The sequence below is a fragment of the Channa argus genome, chromosome 22 (genome assembly GCF_033026475.1).
Source record: "Channa argus isolate prfri chromosome 22, Channa argus male v1.0, whole genome shotgun sequence".
NCBI classification, from domain to species: Eukaryota; Metazoa; Chordata; class Actinopteri; order Anabantiformes; family Channidae; genus Channa; species Channa argus.
In genome coordinates, this window is record NC_090218.1 from 230698 (window position 1) to 252901 (window position 22204).

A 22204-nucleotide genomic window follows, 5' to 3' on the forward strand; every position below is an offset into this window, starting at 1 on the left:
CATTTCATGTCCTTATGAGAGATGATGCATCTATGTGCAGTTTGAAGAAAGCTTCCACATACATAAGCATCCTGCTTCTGTACATAGTCTCTACATGTACCAAATTAGTAGTGTGGCCTGTTTATAAATAAGCCTTTAAGTAATTCAAGTTTTAAAGCAGTGGAAAAATATTTTAAAAGAACATCAACTTGAATCCATTCATTTCACTCTCACTCTTTTTACTCATTTTGCAAATAGGCTGCTTAGATTCAGTATTTTCTGTGATGCACGTTTTCTGTCTTGCATCTTGGGCCAATTGGAGCTTACTATGGGGAAAAAAATCGGAGCGAAGAGAGAGCACAAATAGCAGAGACATATGCTGTGGCTGTGTCACGGTGATCATTCTGAGCAGCTGTGCTGCTCCACTTTGGTTCTATGTGACTGCCAGCCCTCTCACGTCTGTGTCCTTTCACTCTGCCAGGCCACATATCGTTGGTGGTTATTCATATTTTTTTAACTTCATCCACCAAGTCACCAGCAGAGGACAGTTGCTAACTAGATTTACATGCATAAAAATATTTAAAAGTTACAGTTACAGACATGTGATGTTACAGACATAAGAGAGGACGAACACATTTGAAGTAGGATACGAAGTATATCATCTAAATTTTCTTTGCAAACATAAAAGCATCCCTCCAAAAACCAAATGCTGTTTATTACATGAATGTATGAATCTACTCCAGATGTGATCCACATATGTCTCACAAATAAGGTTTCTGCAGAATTGTAAAATGTAAAATATTTAATTTATGAACAGCTTTAAAAAGGGAACAAATTAAAAAGACCTGTTTTCTGAGAATTTTCTTAAAGAAACAAAATCCATTTCATTACTTCTCCTCAGAAATTTACCTTTTTGTTAGTAATAATTAAAAAAAAAGAAAATTTTGAGGGCTACACGACACTGAAAGCTACTTTTAAAATTAACTAATTTCACATTTTTGTTTAACTGCACAAAAACTTGAAAGCGGGAGAAAACATGGTTAAATTCTGGTATTTTATTTAAACAAGATAGGTCAAAGACCTCTGTAACAGGAGAGATTTGGTGTAGATAAAAAGCAGCTGCCAAAGGTGAAGCTGATTTTTAATTACTGAATTTACTGATGGGTAGAACAACAGGGTTATTAAATTTTGCTGCTAGAATCTGCCTATAGGACTACAGTACTTCTACACCACTGGTTACAGGATCAAATGAAAGTTATTTGATTGTGTTGACTCAGTTTTTGATTTATTCGTTTTTTATAGTAAAGCTTTTTAAAGTACAGCTTTGAAACTTTGTTGTATATGTAGACTATGATATTAAAAGATGTTTGTGATACAAGTTTCTTCGCATACTACAGGATTATAAACATTTAATGTTATTTGGCTTTTATGTACTAGGCTAAAGGTCCCATGCTGATTTTTAGTCCGAATGGCCGTAGTGCTGTCTGAAAATGTATGAAATTTAAGGCATATTTGAACAGTATTATTGCTGATGCGAAGTAGTTACTGAAATTTCTGCATATTTTAAATTTACAAGCTACCTATTTGACTTTGACTTTGTACTATTATCGGTTATGTGATGATTTACATTTATTACTGATGTTAAGGAGGAAAAATGTATATTACAAACTATAATATTATAAATTTATTACAAATAAGATTATATTCTTTGCAGTGCCACACAAAATCAAATACCATTTTCTGAACTAAGAAGTAAGTTCATGGGTGAAATGCACTATGGGAAGGGTGGAGGGTGCCCTGTTCAATCCCACTGCTACTAGTTTTCCCTGTTGCTCCTGGTTTACAAAGCTGAATGTTTTCGGTTCCAATTTGTGTAACAATTAGGCTATCACTGCCCAATATGTCCTTAAGTACTGTAACCTCTCTGTCCTACTTTCTTTAAACTAAAATTAGGGTGCTACATGTTTTTGCCACCGTTTTTAAGTCAAAACCCCTTTTCTTTTTATGAATAGATCCCTTGTGGAAGACGACGACGCTCACATGAAAGTTGCTCTGGGCTATGGTGATATGGGCATCTCTGCTCACCTTCAAGCATCAAAGACTGGAAACACTCGATTTTTCACAAGCAACACACACAGCTCAGTGGTACTTCAGGTGAGAGTTCACACATATCACATTCTTATATGACTTTCTTACAAGGATGTAAATGTTTAGTGAAAAATCATCATCACCTGATGGTAATAGCTTACATATTTCTCCTATGCCCATTGCATGAATTACTGGCTACAGTGTCATGTCTTGCATATTACTAACCTCATTGCATCTTGCGATTTGGTTTCTGTTTTGATTTGAAGAGTAAGGACAAGATGAACATTATATTGCTAATCAGGTATTCAACACTTTATTGGAATGTAAACATTTCTTAAAGTGACCTACTTTGCTTTATGTATTTGAAGCAGACATTTAACAACTGTAGTACATGGCAACATTTCGACAAAGAACAAAAACTGACCTCTTATAGAAGTGAGTCTTTTTTGTTCTAACAGTGCTGACAAAACTACAATAACCGCTGCATATCAAAGACTAAAATCTGTGTGTCACCACTGAATTTGACATATTTAAGCGCATTCTAAAGTTTTAGTGGGGGGTGGTATTTGGCTGTTTGCTATGGAAACATTGAAAATCATTGGCTGTTTTAACTGACCTTAACCTTTCGTTATCTGAACACTTTAACAAAATGAATTAGTTTTCCAGGTTATCTGATCTTGTACACAGAGTGTGTTAACATGGACTCAAGTAACCAGGTTACAGTCAGCTTTCTCGGGAAAGCTGATTTCTAAACTGTCACTTAAACTGGAAACCTGGTTTCCCCAGGTAGATTTCTGTCAGAGAATGCAGATTTATTTGCCATGTAAACACTTAACTAGGTTTCTAATCTGCTTTTTCAAACTGCGCATGTGTGTAACAAAAGGCTGCAGATAGGAACACAGTGCTAAGTAAAGGACTGAATGAAAGGAGAGATGATCCTCAAACTTATCATAATAAGCCTGCTGATTTTTTTTTTTTTTTTAAACAAAGGCTGTCTTAAGTCTGACAGAAAATTTGAGTAAGTGCCTCCTAAAAGTCTAAACAAGTCACTTTCCCCAACAGATTTTTAAATTCAGACAGTTCCCATACATCAGCTGTATGGGTTTTCAATTTTTCCCCTGTTTCTCTCTCAGGTTCTTCTTCTGCTATTTTCAGTAACCAGTGGTTCTTAAGTTGGGGCAGCTAACGTAAAACACATCATTGATGTTTTGCAAGTAATTTGTACCATGTAAAAGTTTTGTTATTAGATGTGGTACTAAAATCAGATGATTGAATTTTTAAAAATTAAGCATTCTTTTTTTTTTTTACCTTTTATTTAAGGTTAACAACTTTAAACTATAGACAGTTATAATGTCAACATAATACAAGATAATATAAGACAAAGCAATAAAACGTGTATGTTTGATTTTCCTGCATGATACATTTTAGTATTTCAATCCAAAGAAAAATAAGTGAATGTAATGAAATGATTTGAACAACAATAATAAAAGGAAATAAACACCTTTTCTTGCACTCACACAAGACAAAATAGCAGATCCGTAATCACAGTAAGTACTAAAACATTTACCAGGAATGCCCATCCCAGTAATGAACAAATGCATGCCCGAATGAGCTCAAGATGATAAAACTTCCCACACAGTCAATACACTGAATAAAATTGCAATGAAAATCACAACAGTAGAAAGAAATGTGGACTCAATAATCTATTGAAGTTTAGCCATTTACTAATAATAATCAATCACCTAAGGCTTCTGCTCTGCAGATATGCATGGCAAGCAGTTGTTTTGGGCAGTGTACGTACTGGGCTGTCACAATTCAACAGAAATGCAGTATTGATCATCTCAAATTAGAAATGTCAGATTATTCAGTGTGTAAACTGACATGTCTAAAAACAGATTGGGAAACTTCTATTTGAGATACTAACACTGAACTGACTACACTCACACAAGGAATATACAGAGACATGCAGAGAAAAAAGCTCAGATCGAGCTTGAAGCACAAAGCAGCTCAGCAATTAAACTGTGAAAAAATGTGCAAAACAGTAAATCAGCCAAAAGTCTGATTTTGTCTATCAGCCAAAAACAGCTTTATTGTTGCTAATACCTATATGCTTTACAATTCCCACCTGTGTTCATGCCTACAAGGGCAAACTAAAGCTTTAGCTCTAAACATATATTTCTGAACCAGTAAAAGTCAGTAATAAGACAAGCAGGCCACAAGATATCAGAAAGCTTAAGTAGACCAGTGGGGTCTGTGAGCTCTCATTTGCTAAGCCACCGCTAAGTAGTATTTTGGTGGAAAATAACCGAGCTTCAATACTTTGATTTAGACGGAGTCAGTCCACTTTTCAGGGCTAAAAATGGTGTATATTACAAGTTACACGTACACATTTTGGTATAGCTCAGTTACACCCTTCTGTCACTTCTCTCTTAGGGATTTGACCAGTTGAGGATAGAGGGTTTGTTATGTGATGTCACGCTGGTGGCCGGAGATGGCGATGAAGCTTTCCCTGTGCACCGTGCGATGATGGCCTCCTCTTCTGACTATTTCAAAGCCATGTTCACCGGTGGGTCACTACAAAATCTCAAGTCATAAAACCAGCCTTTCATTTTAATGCATTTGTTTTTTCTGTGTTCTTGGTTATTTGACTTAATAAATATGCAGTGGGTTAGCAAACTTTCAGGATCTAAAGATAAACCACTTTATTATAATTGTTATTATTATTTTAATTATTATTTTAACCCCCCCAAAAAAAACTTAATCACAAGACATTATTGCTTTGACTGGACCTTGTATTATCTTCTAGCCTATCTAATAAAGGTGTTTTCTTTTCAGGACTTAACCTTTTGATTAGTACTTTAGTCTTTAGTAGCCATTTGTATAACATTGTTTAGAATAAGTAATGAAGGTTAATTTCAGTTTTAGAAGAGCTAACTGTGAAATATTATATTATATATTATATTACAGTAAGATGAAGACAGACAAGCCAGAATGAGCTAGTTAAAGCAGACGTAAGGAGAAACTGTACTTAGAATGAGGGATAGTGTATTAGTGCTGTGTTGTTTTTCTTAATAAGACTTTTTTTAACAGCTGTGCCCAATGGTGTATGAAGCAAAATGAAGTAATGTACTGAATATTTTCACTATATCATCTTCAAATTTTTTGTATGTATTTTTTGCTTTTTGTAACAAAATTGGATAAATGTGGCTACTGATAGACCTGTTAATTAAATAAGATTATGCATAAGTTAAACTTTTTTATTTTAATTTTTTTTATTTTCCTCCTTTCTTATGATGCAGGTGGGATGAAAGAACAGGATTTAATGTGCATCAAGCTCCATGGAGTTAACCGAATAGGCCTGAAGAAGATTATTGACTTTATCTACACAGCCAAACTGTCCCTCAACATGGAGAACCTGCAAGACACACTTGAGGCAGCCAGCTTCTTACAAATCTTACCTGTGCTAGACTTTTGCAAGGTCTTTCTTATATCTGGGGTAAGGAGGTGTTTATTTTGCCAAAATCTTTTTTAAACTCCAGAATTAGAAGTATGCGTTAACTCACAATTCAAGAGAGGTCTTGTGCAGCCTGTTTTTTGTTATTGTTAAGAAGAAATATTCAAACAAAATAGTCTTTGATACTAATTTCTGCTCTTACTAGGCTTTCATTTGATCTTGCCTGTTTTCTTGGCGTTAAAATTAAATTGGCTGTCATAATCCAACAGGAAATGTAGTATTGATTATCTCAAAAGTTACAGTTAGAAATGTCAGAATATTCATGTTGTAAATTGACATTGACAAGCAACTTTTTTATTAGAAATGGTAAAACAGTAACATTAAACACAGACTGTGGTTTGCGAATTTAACAAATTCTGGAAGGATACGCGTAATGTTGGATTAGCCTGCGGAGGACAAGTGTTACAACAACTTGTTACAAACACAGGACAAAATTCTGCCTATTAAAAAAATTGCTTTAAAAATTCTTTTTAGTGCACACGTTTATTAGCAAAGTTATTAAGTGTGATCAATGAGAAATGCTCCAGGTTTTTCTTAAAAAAATGTAACTACATGTGTATGAGCATTTAATGTTTTAAATGGATATTGTTTACAAAATGGGCAGAAGTGATTTTTGACATCTGCTTGTTTTTCCGTTTAAATACACAAATAAAATAAAAACTAAAATGGGTGTATATGGAAATTAGGGCTACAGCTCATTAAGTGACTTATTATTCTGAGAGCTTACATTGATATGTTAAAATTACTTATTTATTTTCCCAGCTATACCTAAACATTAGGGTGCTTACAGTGATATTAAACCAAGAAGAGGAACAAATCATCTTGTGAACCTCTTGCATATGTGTTACAGGTGTTATTTTGGTTTACTTCTTACTGCAGTGTGCCTCAATACTAGTGATCATTGATTCTGTCCGTAATCATTCTAGGGAAGCAAGGTTCTATATACAAGTCCCTGTGAATTGCTGTAAGTTGCAGATTGCCAAGATTTTGATTTCTTCTTCTTTGCAGGTTTCGCTTGACAACTGTGTAGAGGTAGGGCGAATTGCCAACACATATAACCTCACAGAGGTCGATAAATATGTCAACAACTTTATCTTGAAGAACTTTCCCTCACTGCTGGGCACAGGAGAGTTTGTCAAGCTACCTTTTGAACGTTTGGCTTTTGTACTGTCCAGTAACAGCCTGAAACACTGCACTGAGTTGGACCTGTTTAAAGCCGCTTGCCGCTGGCTCCGCTATGAAGATGGTCGTATGGACTATGCTGCAAAGCTCATGAAGAACATCCGCTTTCCCCTTATGAACCCACAGGAGCTCATCAATCACGTTCAGACAGTGGACTTTATGCGGACAGACAACACCTGTGTCAACCTTCTCCTGGAAGCTAGCAACTACCAAATGATGCCCTATATGCAGCCAGTTATGCAGTCAGAACGGACAGCCATCCGCTCAGACAGCACCCACCTGGTCACCCTGGGTGGTGTTCTACGCCAGCAGCTAGTTGTGAGTAAAGAGCTACGTCTGTTTGATGAGAAGGCTCATGAATGGAAGGCACTGGCACCCATGGATGCACCTCGCTACCAACACGGCATTGCTGTCATCGGAAACTTCCTATATGTGGTGGGTGGCCAAAGCAACTATGACACCAAAGGCAAAACAGCAGTGGACACAGTGTTCCGGTACGACCCCCGCTACAACAAGTGGACCCAGGTGGCATGCCTTAATGAGAAACGTACCTTCTTCCACCTCAGTGCTCTCAAGGGACACCTCTACGCTGTCGGTGGAAGGAATGCGGCCGGGGAGCTCGGTGAGTTTATTTCCCAGCTTGTTTATTTTATCATTGTTGTTTTATCATTGTTATCAAAGAAGTCTTTAATTAAAACTGAATGAGATTATACACTTAAATATCATGGTAACAAAATGATTGCACAATGTTATCAGTAAAGCTGCGAGCGTACTAACATTGGTAATCAAGTGTTGAACCTATTTACTCATTTACTTTGAGCATGTTGCATGCATAATCTCTATGCAAATGAGATAGTGAGGTAGGTAGTATAGGCTGCATCAAATCATTTATTGTCAGCAATCTCATGTTTATATAGTTAAAACATTATTTTGCTTCACCATTAACACTTCAACAAACCTTGTTTTTAAGAACACATTTCTCTAAATGTAGTTTGGATAGTTTGGATGTTGACGCTGACTAACCAGTGTGGAATCTGTGCACCCATAACTGTAGACCACAGAGAGGTGCCACCCAATACTTAAATTCAGCTCTGTAACTGCAGTGGACAGAAAGAGGCGTCTGTGTGTTATAATTAGAACAAAGTGCAGGGCCACAGTTCACTGCCTGTCTACACAACTGGCTTTCTCGGCTTTACGTTTCACTGCCCTTTCACTGCATGTGGTTTAGCCTTGATGTTTTTCTTGCTGTGCCCAGCTCTACTCTGGGTGGGCCATATGGGTGGGGTTTTATTGTTACGTCCAAAATGCACCGAACGCCAAGTTGGGTATTTACCTGAAGTAATATTTCAATACAATGTAAATGTATTTTTGGTTATGTAGTCAAACCCCCTTAAACTTAATTTTGAACTAATCCAACCTTTCTCTTTCTGTTTTCTCATCTTTAGAAATAAAGGTGACATAGTTAGTGTGTACTATTAATAAAGGTTTGTCTCACATACCTTATTAGTAGTCATTTAAAAAATAAAATACTAACTAAATAGTTCAGTAATACTGAGAGTATTGAGAGAAAAAGACATCTTGACAATTATCGACCAATTTTAATTATGCATTTTTGCACAGTGGTACCACAATATGTTAAAAAGAAAATCTGTGCTTAGGCGAGAGTAAACTCTCGACTACAGCTACAGCTGCAGCTACAACTATAGTGAAGCAATGCTGTAGTCGCAGTTGTAGTTGAATGATAGAACCTTTTTTATTAGATGCAGAGCTCTAATGTGCTGTAAACAAAACAATGTTTCCCGCAGCCTCAGTTTTCTATCATGTCACGCCTCCTGTGCACGCTCATCATGCACTGAAATTGAGCAAATTTTCACACGTTAGTATACTTCTCACTCTAATGAGGCTGATTTCTCCTGACATTGTCCAGAGTTCTAAGATGAAAAGGCCCTTAGGGCTTATTATAATGAACTGGTTTACATAAGCAGAATTATTACTATTTTGACAGAGAAAGCCATTAGATTAAGAACATTGGCCTCTAGAGCTCCTGGGGGCATAGTGGTAGAACATTGTGTTGGGATGCAGAAGGTTGCGGCCAGTTGTGGCCCCGTCCAGCCACAAAGGTCCTCCTTGGTGCCAGTCCTTAACCCGCGAAAAATGGGAGGGTTGAACATGTTCTGCTGTGGCAACCCCTGAAGGGACAAGCTTAAAGCCGTTGATCTTTTTAAACCAGTGGGCCTCTATTGTAGGGAAATTATTCTGAGTCTATTTGGATTTGCACTCTATGACTCATTTAATAATTTTCTTTTTCAGTCTAACCTAGATCTGCATTGTTATAATTTACCTGCTATGTTTTAGATCTGCTTAGAACAACTCTTGTCTGCTAATAAGACTGTGCCACTTCCACTGAGCAGCTGCAAGATTTTGTTCACTGCTCAAGGTCACTTTGATGATAGTTGTTGACTAAGCAGAACAGGTTATTTGCTCATTTTCCCCACTGTGATTTCCTCAGCTGGCCCAGGAATTGCTCGATTGAGTATGAATAATTTTTTAAATATTTTTGAAATCATTGATTTAACAAAGCAGCCTTTTTAAAGGCCGTCTATGACCACTGTTAAAATACTTTTTTCACTGGCCACACTCCAAAGAAACAGAATCCTAATCAAGGTCCTGCTGCTTACTCAACTTCCTCTTTGCCTTGTCAGAACCCTTTTACAAGAAGATTAATTTTGGCTGCTTGTTACAGGGTCATCCAGTCAGTAATCACTCATGTATCAGCATTCTCATTGTCAGCATTCAATACATCTAGTAAAACTATCCTCAGAGACCTTATACTGAAGGATCTTACAGTTTTTCCATTTCCTTTGCAGTCAGTGCATTTGTGGCATGTATGGATGTGTACTCTGTATTTAAATCTATGTTTAAGCTCTCACGCTGAGACCCTCCAAGGCCTCATTTGCTGCCGTTTGTCCTCCTTAGCACTGTCTTGACCTACTTTCTAGTAATATTTTCTTTTTTCCCCCTTCTTTCGTCTTTTTCTTCAAGCTACTGTGGAGTGCTACAACCCAAGGACAAATGAATGGACATATGTTGCCAAAATGAATGAGCCACATTACGGCCATGCTGGGACAGTGTATGGTGGTTATATGTATATTTCAGGTAAGTGGGTCCAATGGGCTTAATTAAGTTAATTTCTTGAATGACTAAGATAAGACATGTAAGACATGTGTAACTATTTAAAAATAGATGTTACATCTTGTAGTCCTAATTGGAATTACTCTTCCAATTTCATGGCAGCAAATAGCTAATTACATCTTATGACACTCAGCACCATAAAATTGATGCTGTGGTTACCTCTTCTCATAAGTGTCACTGCAATTGTTTTATTATACAATTGACAAATACAATACATTCCAGATATGGAGTTTTCACTGAGCTGGTAACATGATTTCAAACAGCATACGAATACTAGAGATGTATATATGTTGCTCAGCCAGCTTTTGCAAATTACGCACACTTTGCACACTATTAAAATTATTTAATGTCTGTACGGGTTCACTGTTTACTGCAGAGGGTGGACATTAGGGCTTTGAGCTATCCGTACATACTCTTTAGTTGTCACCTCAATATCTGTTCACTCCATAGGATTGGAAAATTAATCCTGCAATATGGAGATGAGCCCTAGTTTCTCAGTGTTACTAATCCAGAGCCATAGTACAAACGACAGTTGAGGTGTAGTGGGGGGGTGGAGGGTGGCAGTAAAATGGGAAAGGATGGAGCGGAGTGAATTATACATCAAGTACCTCTGCTTTCATACTTTGGAAATAAGTCATGAAAGGTTGCCAAATGCTTAAGAATTTTTTTGGTTGATCCCTGTATCACTGTACACTGTATCCGATCTTTTCTAAATGCATGTAATGGATGACTTCTTTAATCCAATGGCCAGGAAATGGCCAGGCATTTACGCAGAATCATCCTCTTGGCAAGGAGGGAATAGAAGGCAATCAGACTGGCCTGAGAATTATTCAAAAGACCAATCCGTGGGTGCACACCCAACAGGGCAATGAAGGTTCCAGTGAAATTTCACATATTTTTGATTAAACATCAAAAATAAATCTCTGTAATTTTGGACAGGTCCAGAACATGTGCACTAATGTTGCTAGTTTTTGTTTACAACGGACGCATGTGGGGTCCAAACCTTCTCAAATTTTTGATATTCTTGCCTTGAACCAGTGGAGACGATGATATGCAGTCTTCTTAAACCTAAAATAATAGAGATTAGACCTTTTTGTCGTTCATGCTTTTAGAAATTTGAAGCAAATCTAGTGAAAATCTATAAGAGCACAGACCACAAAAGAGATGAACATGAGTTGTTTGGGTGTTGCAAATACAAATAGATATGTCAGAATTTCTACTGTCTATGGAATAATTTAGTAGGATAAGAATATTTACTCGGGGGGTGCTGGCAAATAAAATATTAACAACTTGTTAAACAGGAGTATTGAGCTTATTTACTATGTAAGTCACACGGGCAGGCAGCTATCTCAGTATTTTTGCCTTAGTCTATAAGCAGGAGTACATTAAATTTATGACTCACCCTTTTTTTTAATAGATAGATAGATAGATATAGAAACACACACACACACATATGGATTTATTGATTTGATATTTTTTTTTATGGCTTCATGTGTCATTGATGTGGTTAATAGCAGGCCAATAGTCTGGTAAATTTCCTTTTTTTTAATTTTTTTTAACCACTGAGCTGTGTCACTGTCATGCATCTGCAGCAGCTAAAGCTATGTGTCTGGATAAATACAACCAATAAATGTGTGTGTCACATGGTAGAGCTAATCTGGCAGTTTTGTGTGTACATGCATATACTATACCTCCATATGAAAAATTTTCTGGAACATTAGTGCTTTTAATGAAAAAGGCACAGGTAAACAAGCATGAGCCATTCGAGGATTTTTCTGCACCAAGCCCCAACCGTTGCACCCATGTTCTCAGGGAGTGCAGTCTTTCTATGCAAGATGACCCATGCTGAAGTACAGTTCTGTGTCTCTCTGTCACTGCAGATCAGGTCATATTCTCTGGCTGTGCTGCTGTGCTGTCTGAAGGTATTCTGTTGGTTGGATGAACCTGACAAATGCACTCAGCCCACAGACAATCACAGCTCAAGTGGTGTGGCAGAGATTAGGCATAAGAATTGAATCAGTGCCCAGCTGCACTGCTTCTGGTCTATACGCCTATCTGACAGATTTGTGTGCAGATCCTGTGATTTTCCAATTTAGAGTATTTGTAGTTATTTAGTTAATTCATGCTAATTACCCAATGGAAGGCTCTTTTCTATTTGCTTAGTTAAATACAGGTGGATATGTATTTATTTATTTAATGTACTGCAGTAGATTCTTTGACTGTCAGTTTGGATGTCCAAAGTCTGACTGTGAAAATTATGCTTTACATAGTGAGTTGAAAGAATTCTCACGGTGGAATGAAAAACTTGTATCCATGACGTGTACTGCTAACAGTAAAATATGTTGAAATTTATAGATGTATAAATTAACTTTGTGACACCAACATTCCTCAGTGATGACCAAATATGACAGTGACTCGAGTATGAAAACTTTAGATTTACTGCTTACTATCCAGCAAAAGAAACATAAAAAATTTAGTGAGTGACAAAAGGAAGTGTTTTTACACATCTGGAATAACAGTATTGTGAATGTAAAATCGGAATCCACCTTACAAAAGGCTGTAAAGTGGAGAAATGCTAGTTATAAAATATAGCTTATCTGAGCAGAAACCATAAATAAAAAGGCCCTGTAGGTTTTAACTTTGTCTGAAAAGTGAAGTGAAAAGAAGAAGAGGCCAATTAAAGTTTTTTTTTTTTTTTTTTTTTTTTTAGTGTTTACAGTCCACACAGAGCACGCTTTTTTTAAAATAATGATCCATACTGTGTGTTCCTCACCATCCTAATATAAAAAAGTGGTCGAGCCCAGCTGGAGCTCAGTTGTGTTTTCAGTAGTGTGCGTCGTTATTTGATTTGACTACATTTATTTATTTAGAGATCAGCACAGATCATTAGAAGGTGATATTTATATAGAGCTCATTTAAACCCTTTCAATACCGTCTGTATTTTTATTCTTGCCCCTCCTCCTTCGTTTTCTCTCTCTTTCCTACCTTTGTGTATTCTACATCTTTTCTTTGGGTCCTTCAACCTTGGTAAATTCAACCAACCAATTAAACAGGTCACCGGTTTTACAAGGGGACTTTGCAACTATTTTATATCTGCAGTACATGGCTGAACAGGGTAATGGTTTTATGATGTAGAATGTGTAGAAGCCAAAACAAACAATGCAAAAAAAATCCGGTATATTCTGTGCCGTCTCTGGAACGGCAAAAACATTTAGCCTGTCTGTCTCAGACTCAGTTGGGAAAACCTTGCCCGCTTTTTATGCCTCCTTAATGGTACTGATTTAACATCAGGGTACCAGGATACCAGTCAGATGTCATTAACACTGAAAGGCCAAAGCTCTTGAAGTGAATCGGACTAGCAGCAGGGCATCTTTGGAGGAATTATAAGCACCTTACATTGACTCCATCCCTGTTCTGTTTTTTAATAGCAGAATTGCCCCTAAGACTACTTTCATGAAGAATGGCTTGTTAACCTATCTTTGGATTTGATCAATTAAGGAGGTGCAGCACAGATCTGAGTCATGGCAGCTGATTAGTCGGCTCAGGCATCAACAATAAGCTAACCACACGATCACTGGGTAGCAGCAAAAGAGGGATTCTGCCTCTATTCCGCACGCTCTGTAAATCTTCGCTGCATTTGCTGCTAGTGACTCTGCCTGGGGGGGAGGGTTGGGCTGGCTTCCACCCAAATGCATGCTGGGATTGTGTTCCTCTTTATTTTAAGCCTTCCCTGTAGACATGTCCTGTTTTTTTTTTCTCTCTCTCTTCCCTCCCCACTTTCTCTCTGCATTTTGTATCCTGATGTCTACTGTGTTTCTGTCTGTCTGTCTGTGTCTGCGTTTGAGAGTGTGCATAAATGCTTTGTAATGGTTCCATTCACTTTGTACAAAGTGCTTATCATCAGTATTATTTCACACCATACAAAAGTGAATTAAATAAATATCTAGTTTGCTGTGTATTGCTTGTTGAGTTGACATGAAAAACATTTGAGGAAAGTTGACAATCTCATACCTTCCACACACACTAAATTTATGTTACTGATAGTCTGATCGACAACTCTATGTGCAATAATATCTGTTTTCCTCCAAAATGATTAATGTGGAAGCTTATTTGCACTTTTTTTTCCCCTTAATGCAGGGGGTATCACACATGACACTTTTCAGAAGGAGCTGATGTGCTTCGACCCAGATGCAGATAAATGGACTCAAAAAGCACCTATGACTACGGTCCGTGGCCTCCATTGCATGTGCACCGTTGGCGACCGTCTTTATGTGATCGGGGGAAATCATTTCCGCGGCACCAGCGACTATGATGATGTGCTGAGCTGTGAATATTACTCCCCTGCCCTCGACTTGTGGACACCTATTGCTGCCATGTTGCGTGGCCAGAGCGACGTTGGTGTGGCAGTGTTTGAGAATAAAATCTATGTGGTGGGGGGCTACTCATGGAACAATCGCTGCATGGTGGAAATAGTGCAGAAGTATGATCCTGAAAAAGACGAATGGCACAAAGTATTTGACTTACCCGAGTCGTTGGGTGGTATCCGAGCTTGCACACTCACAGTTTTCCCCCCTGAGGATATTTCAGGCTCGCCCTCCAGAGAGTCACCCCTCTCGGCACCTTGATGAGTAAAGGGGGGGGAGCCCACTTTGCTCAGACCCCCGTTACCTTTTGCTCTTCTAACCCCTACAAGAAACACACATTTTAGACATTGTTTGCACTTCCTCTTTGGACTACATCTGTACTGCATCCCCAAGTATCCCCAGGTTCCCTCAAGCTGTGCAGAAGCCCCTCCCTAAGTGATTAAAGCTACATACCGATAAGGTTTGGCAACCTAATTACATGTTTATGTTGCATACTCGGTATATTTTGGCAGGAAATACCTTGACTTGAAAAGTGACTTTGCAAATCAACTTTTCTACCTGATGTCTACGAAGTTTTCTTACGTCTTGTTTCTTTAAGACACTCTACCTTGAGACGCAGACTACCACACTGACTGTCTGTCTTCTAGTCTATGCCAGGTTAGATGCAGGTGACCCCAGAGAGTTGACACATAGGGACAGATCGGTTCCAAAACACAGCTGGTTTTTAACTCAGGGGTTGGCCAAGGCCCCAAATACGACTCTCGTACAGTTTCAATTCTTTCCTGCTATTACTATGAAACTGTTAACAAATGGTGTTTTCTAAATTTAATAAACATGGTTTTGAAAGTAATTGAATGTTGTTGTCATTACTGACTACAGCAAGTATCGGCCCAAATGGTTGAAATGAAAGTTTATTAATGCTACATAGTAGGAAATTGTACCCCTGTGTTTGATTTGCTGACTTAAATTGTTAAACTGGAAGGTTAGACTGCTATGTTTGGATTTGCTTTGCATAAAGGATTCATGGTAATTGGATTAGGGAGTGATGGTTCATGACTTCATTGAAGTCTCACAACTCTGGTAATAAATGTGTGAAGATGAATTGTGTGGTAGAGAAGCGGACGTCCACTGGTTTTTAATATGCAATGAATGAGCTGCAAAGACCAAATGGCCTGTTTGTGGTGAATCTTTAGTTCGTTTACCTGTGACAGAATGTACTGCATAACTGGACAAAGACATTGAGATTAAAATGTTAAGAGTTCCTATTAATATATTATTTTTAACAGTACTTTTGTGCTCTTCAGTGTTTACTGAAATATATAGTAACAACTGCCCTTAGTTGTCAGAGGCTTGCTCCACCACGTGATTACGTCAGCGACGGAAAGCTGCTAGAACACTGAATTGTCGTACAGTGCTGTAAACATGCTGCTGACCAGTGTTACCTGGAAACTGGCACTTTCACCACTGTTGCTGCTCTTCCTGGCAGCAAGAGAGACAGTAATGTCGCCCACAATCTGCCCACCTGCTCCTGGCCGATTAAAGCCTTTAATCGCAGCATGTGGTCTCCGAGAGGTCTGTTTCATGCTGTTACAGGAACAGAAAGGTTTGTGTAATCAATAGGTGAGTTTGGTCCAGATCCTCGTTATATTCTCAAATTTTAATGTTAGTCTGTTTGCAGCAGCAAAGCTTCGGATGTGCAACTGTCATTCTTTCGGGGTGTTTTACATTATCAATACTTTTTCATGTCTTAGATTCTTTAGATTTTTTTTTCTTTTTTTTTTAACCTTTTGTCGGGTTGTTTTGAGAAGTGCTTTGTATCTTTTTTGTGATTCTTCAAAAACTCTTTTAGTTTGTAACAGTTTTATTAAGTCCTTCTGATGTAACTGTTGCCTTATTCTTTCAATTTAAAAAATAGGCAGTTTGTGATCACATGACGAAAAGTCACTGAACGAACAAGGAAGCAAAACAAAGTGTCTAACTCGGCTCAGCTGCTGGCAAAGACACGTAAGGCATGACAAGATACAACTTAATATGGCATAAGGAAATAAATACTGTTTGATGCGTAGCACAATAAAACTCATGAGGTGTAGTTGATGAGACAGTATATTATAATAACGTAAATTTACCGTCTTCCCATACAGGTTATATTGTGGTATGTATCTCTCTTACCAGGTCAAATCACTGCATTAATGGTTTTTGGTTTTGGTGAAATTTTAGCAATGCCATCACTCCTCTCAAACATTTGGGGATGGTCAGCTGATGGATTGGACATTGATGGTCCCTAGAGGAGAAACTGTAGAAGTTCCCTCCCTTTTCACCTTGTCACTAACCATGTTGCCCACCTCTCTACCTCAGTGATTGTTTTAGCAGTCAGGGCAAACAGAAAGCAGCCACAGTGTTTTACAGTGCTACATTGGGTGTTCTCAGACATATTTAATTTGACTTTCAAACACTTTTGAGAGAAGACATCCACTTGCTGATGACTCTTTAATGCCCTTCAAGCAAATTTTTTTTGATGGTGCACAGCACTTTAAGGACAGATTTGAAATGTCCAAAACCTCAGCATAATCCAAGTCTCTGTAGCAATGCAGCACATTATGTTCCAGATTCAGTGTGTGATTCTCACCACATGGTTGCATGCTTCTTCTTTTTTTTTTTTTTTTTATGTTTGTTTTGTTTTTTTGCAATGAAGCAATGCAAGCCACTGTCAATATTATATGACAGAGAATTTTGTGTATGATCAAGTCTGAATGTTTGTATTTTTAATGAATAGTATCCTCTGTGCTAAACCAAAAGTAAGTGGAACAAGAAATTACAACCTTTCATCACTTCTCCCCCCTGCTTCACTACCTTTAGTTCACTCTGGATTTGATCACCACTGGAGGCATGTTCACTTGATTCGTGAAGCAGATAAAAGGCAATGTGTGTGGATTGTGACCTGGCTCTTGACACATGAACACGGCACACATTTATGTCTTGGTGTGTCTCCAGATGGCTCCTCCTCTCATCTCATGCCAGCCAGAAAGTGACCTAGATTTTCCCGGCTGAATGTGTTTACATACACAGCACACTGATGACATTGTCAGTCCGAAAGCATCGCACTCAACATCAAGGAGAGGGGTGCTCTTACTGTAACTAAGCACCAATCCACCTCCCATCATGATGAAATACTCTGCAGAGCTGCAGATCCCTGCTGTCCTCTGACTGCATTCATGATGGTGTTAATGGCTATTGATCCTTCTGGCTGGCTGGCAGCCAACATATCCTGCTAGATGTATTTATTTTTGCTAGCTGCTCAAAGGTTTTAGATATTGGAAAAGGTTTACATCTCTCCTCTCTCTTGTCATGAATATTCAGAAAAGGTCAGGTCTTGCCCTCCTCCTGAGCTTTCTATCCCCTGTTACTGTGTCCTGAATAATTTGTCCCTGATTTATCTCTTGTTCCAGTGCTTGTTCCTTCAACAGCTGTAGGGCTTTTTTTTTATAGCAGAAGTAGGAGGGGTAATTTGGATTTATTCTGTTCAACATCTGTCCATGTCTCAGTTGCAATTTTAGATTATGCCTCCGTTGTAATATCAAAAGGTATTCTGTGTGCTAACTGCATCCATTATCTTATGGATTAAGTGTCCCAAAATCATTATGCATAAACAACATTTTTCCAGTTATTTTGCTCCTGTCCTAAATACAGGACAGGATTTGTGCAATGTCTTGTTGCTGTGTTGTTGATGAAGAGTGACTGGTCTTCTGTTTAGGTCCAGTTTGTCAGTTTCCTCCCGCAGCTCAAAGTGGAGTTGAAACTGGATGAGAGACTGGCAGCCTGTCAACGTTGTCTCTCTAACTTCAAGCTATTGCATGCAGGGATATGCTTCAGTGCCCCTTTGACAATAAAATGGGGGAGAAAAGGAAAAAGCAGGTAAAGAATATAAATTGGGGACCTGGTGATTGGGTGGGGTGAATGCAGACACTGACAGTTTTAAACTATAAGTTTCTTCTTTAACACTTTGGAAGAAAATAGCTCTTCTTATAGACTGGCTGAAAAGAGCTGGAAACTAGAGCATTCCAGCCACTCTGAGAAAACTACTTAACCTCACATGGTTAAATAAAGCTCCAGCTTCCCATCCCTCCAGGTTTCCTACAGTGTAGCGATTAAAAAAAAAAAAAAAAAAGTCAACTCTCACACATTTCAACAATACATACAAAAATGCTAATTTTAAAATTGTGTTTTCAATGTTTGGCAGTGTGGTAAAAGTTGGTAAAATGAAGGACTACTGCAAACTATTAAAGTATAATAAAATCACAGGAAATACTGCGTCCTTGAATAAAGGTTCACTGATTAGTCTTGTAACAAAATTTTTTTATATTTTTATTTGTTAACTTTGAAACATAATACATCAGTTATTGCACAAAGCTAAACTGTCATAATAGTCTTAAAAGAAACCTAACTTAATGTTATGGCTGTGGCGGACACTTCTAGTGCCTGAAATTGGCCATCATTTTGAAGATGGCGGTAGTTGGCAACAATTGTAAGAGCATGTTTATTTATTTTGTTTGTTTGCATCTAGATGTATCAAGTAGACATTGAAACATGAAATAAGATGTGTTGTTTCTCTGGTGAAAAGAAAAAAATTCACGGGTTTTAGGCCTGTGAAGCCATGTAAAGAGTGAAAGAGCAGGTGTGTGTGTGTGAGGGACAGGCAGTGCTGATGCCAAAGTGATTGATAACTCTCCTCTCCAAGCTGAGCTCAATGTCAGTCTCCTCAGCTCTGTCCTGTATAATGCTCAGTTCCCATGGTTACCCCAGCTCTATCCCTATTAGAGCAACTTATTTCAATTTCCACAACATTATTGCTGAGTGCACGCCAGAGGTTGCTTTGATTTCCTCAGAGGTCTTTGCAATAATGACCTCTAGTGGTCCTCATGAAACAAAAAAAGTGACTGAGCCTGTTTGGAAAGGCATCTGGATGATGAAAGATGTCAAACTCTTTTTTTTTTTGTTGTTGTTTGTTTTGTTTTACTTGTCTGTGATGATGCCAGAAGAAGAAATGTAATCTAACATACGCCCTGCTGCATTTACATAAATCTTCATCATCCTTCCAGTGACATCAGAGTCTCATTCAGAGACAGAAGTTAATCTTTTTATATACAGGGTTGTGTTCTGAGCCAAAACAGACAAACAGTCTCAGTCATAACAGGAATAAACAAGATGAGATGCCTGCAGGGGGTTGGGAGTGGGGGTTAGTTTGCACAGCCTCCCACTTACACACATAGCTTCCTCTGATAAAGGACTCAGCATTGCCCAGATTAATCTCATAAAAAGATATTTTAACACTTGATATCAAGCTCATTTCAGTTTGCCTTTTTTGTTCAATATGTTGTCAACAAAATGCTCAGAAGACTGGAAATGCAGTAATCGTTTCCATGTCTGTGAAATATGTATGTGTTTAGATTTCCTGGCTGAGTGTAGAGGATGGTCTTTTTCCAATAATGGGCACTGATGGATGCCTGACCTACTTTGAACATTTTATGCCCTGTAAAAGCTGACCCCAGTGGGCAGAGAAAGTGGTCATTAGTGCTCCTGCTGGTGAAAAGGTAATAATAAATGAATAACATTCATTTTCCCATCAGCAAATGCTAATTTATTTTCATTAATAATTAATTGTCTGAAAATGAATGACTGTTTTGAATAGCAACTGGTATAAAGTTATGAGACGAACATAATATTTCAACCTACAATTACTTTCAGAGCTTTTGAAAGCTTCCGCTACAAGCTGCTGCCTTAAAAATGCCTTCAGGGGACGGTTTTTATCAAAACATGATATAATCGTTTCAAAATGCAATGTTTTATGCAATACAGAGGCTAAACAATGCAATGTAAAAACTATTTACAAAAAAAGGTCAAATTAGTTTTTGTGTTTTTCAAACCTTCTGTCTATTTTATTTGTCGTATTTATCAAGGTTAGCACCAGCTTTAACAGCTTTTTCTCTTTGCCATTTAAATTAGCGTGTTTTGGTTTTGTTGAGTTACATACTAATTATTTTTGCATAGTGTACTATTTATACGGCAATGTACATCTACTTCTTCTAGTGAACTGTAGATTTAAGTGGGACAGCTTTAAGAGAATGTTCTAAATACTTCTCCCACCTGTGATTTTGCATTAGTGTTGACTAGTGCACCTGTGTTTGAATACATGTCTGTTGTCTCATGTTGCATTTCAAAATGTTGTTTTCCATCCAACGGCACCTTCTGGATGACACTGTGTCTAAAATGATCCAGCTTTGTCAACATGGTTATTATTGTGATAATGTTTTGTTTGCATTAATGTCCTTTTCTGCCACTAGAGCAGACAGGCCTCCTCCTCCAGGTTTAATGTGACCAGCAGAGGGCAATGAGGTGATTTCTTCTATCTACCAACCGGAAAGCAATTAAAGTAGTCTATAAAAAGGGCTCCTCGCATGATGAGTAATACAGTATATACCTCTTTACTTTGTAGATATCTGCTCAAGTAACACACCTTTGTGTCTCTGAAAATGAACTTAGATGCTAAGAGACACTAATAAAAAATCCTGGATTACTCCACGCCCCTTTTAAAATGTCATGTCTGCATCAGTGCCTGTGTGGCATTTTCAGTCAGAAAAGTAATTTGGTGAGTCATTTTCCTGTTTAATTGTTAACCACATAAGCTAATGCAGGTACAATCCAAATCTTCACAATTATAAACACATGTCATCAGTTCAGAGTGCACAGATATTTCTGCTGATTATCGTCACCCTTAGTCATACAGTAGCAGATTACCTCAGTATTCTCTAGTGAATTCCCACATCTTGATTACAGCTGATTCCCTGTTTTATGCGTTACCTCTTCACCTGCAAAGCTCTGAGTCACCAGATACTGAATGAGATGTTAGTGATTCAAAATGACTCATCAGGAGTGTCCTGTTATCAGTCACACAGCCTTGCTGCTAATCTCATGACAAATTATGTCTGGAGTAATATTTGTAAAAAACATCCAGAATTATGTGGGATTCATCAAGATTAAAAAACAGTTCAGCCGAGCAGAAAAATAATTGTAAATTTCTCCTCCACACATTCTGCACCTTACATCTGCTCTCATTTCAGACAATTCTATCACTTTGTTCCCAATATAATCAAGAGCCGTTTGGAGAGGCACCATGACTGATTTAGAGTTGCTGTCTATTGTTGCAAAACCTTTTCATTGTAAAGCCTCAAGAAAATCTTTGTTTTTTGCATGTTTCGTGCCTCTAACAAGAAAAAAGTGTGTCAACACACGATTAACAAATCAGAAAACTCGAATACTCAAGAGACTGAGGAAAAGTCATCCATTGTCAACATAGATCATTAGCTTATGTTCTGTCACTCATGTGACCATCCAGAAGCTCAGATTGGCTACTGGACATGGAAAATCTTGAAATCAATTCCTTGCGATTTCACAGGGAAATTTAAACATTAGTGGTAGTGGGGTGGTGCAGTGGTGCAGCACTGTGACCTCGGGGCTCTGTGTCATAGAGGCCCAGGTTGTATACGGCCACCCAGCTCACTAATCATACTTTTGGCTGGACAGTATGAATGGATACTTACTAAGTCTGCTGACCCAGAACGTTTTATCCTTGTTTAAATTAGTATGTTATCTTGTTTTGCTGCAATCATCTGCATACATCTGCTATTTCACTCCTTGTGGTTTAATTTATTTATATTCTTTTGCATGCCTTTGCATTTTGTCTCACGCTGGCACTTTCTTGTCAAGAGTTCCCTCCCCATTTGACTCATGCTAAATATGTGTAAGGGCAACATTTTGAGTCAATTTCTGCTGCCGAAATGAACAGTCCGTCTGCAACAGTCTTCAAATTATAGATGTTAGATAGCTTCCA

The 22204-nt window shown here is 38.0% G+C and overlaps 1 protein-coding gene across 8 annotated transcripts in view; it reads left to right on the plus strand.

The window, feature by feature from the left end:
• Window positions 1-22196, plus strand: part of klhl13 (kelch-like family member 13) — a 42288-nt gene extending 20092 nt beyond the window's left edge. For 7 of the 8 annotated variants that reach the window (XM_067491524.1, XM_067491523.1, XM_067491522.1 and 4 more), the window contains 6 exons: window positions 1992-2133; window positions 4501-4633; window positions 5367-5563; window positions 6590-7385; window positions 9806-9919; window positions 14093-15169. In XM_067491524.1, the coding sequence (XP_067347625.1) occupies window positions 1992-2133; window positions 4501-4633; window positions 5367-5563; window positions 6590-7385; window positions 9806-9919; window positions 14093-14580 (1870 nt within the window). In that variant the 3' untranslated portion in view covers window positions 14581-15169. Of the gene's footprint in view, window positions 1-1991; window positions 2134-4500; window positions 4634-5366; window positions 5564-6589; window positions 7386-9805; window positions 9920-14092; window positions 15170-17175 lie in introns of those variants that run through there. The other variant, XM_067491526.1, reaches the window with a different exon arrangement.
• Window positions 22197-22204: the final 8 nt, after the last annotated feature.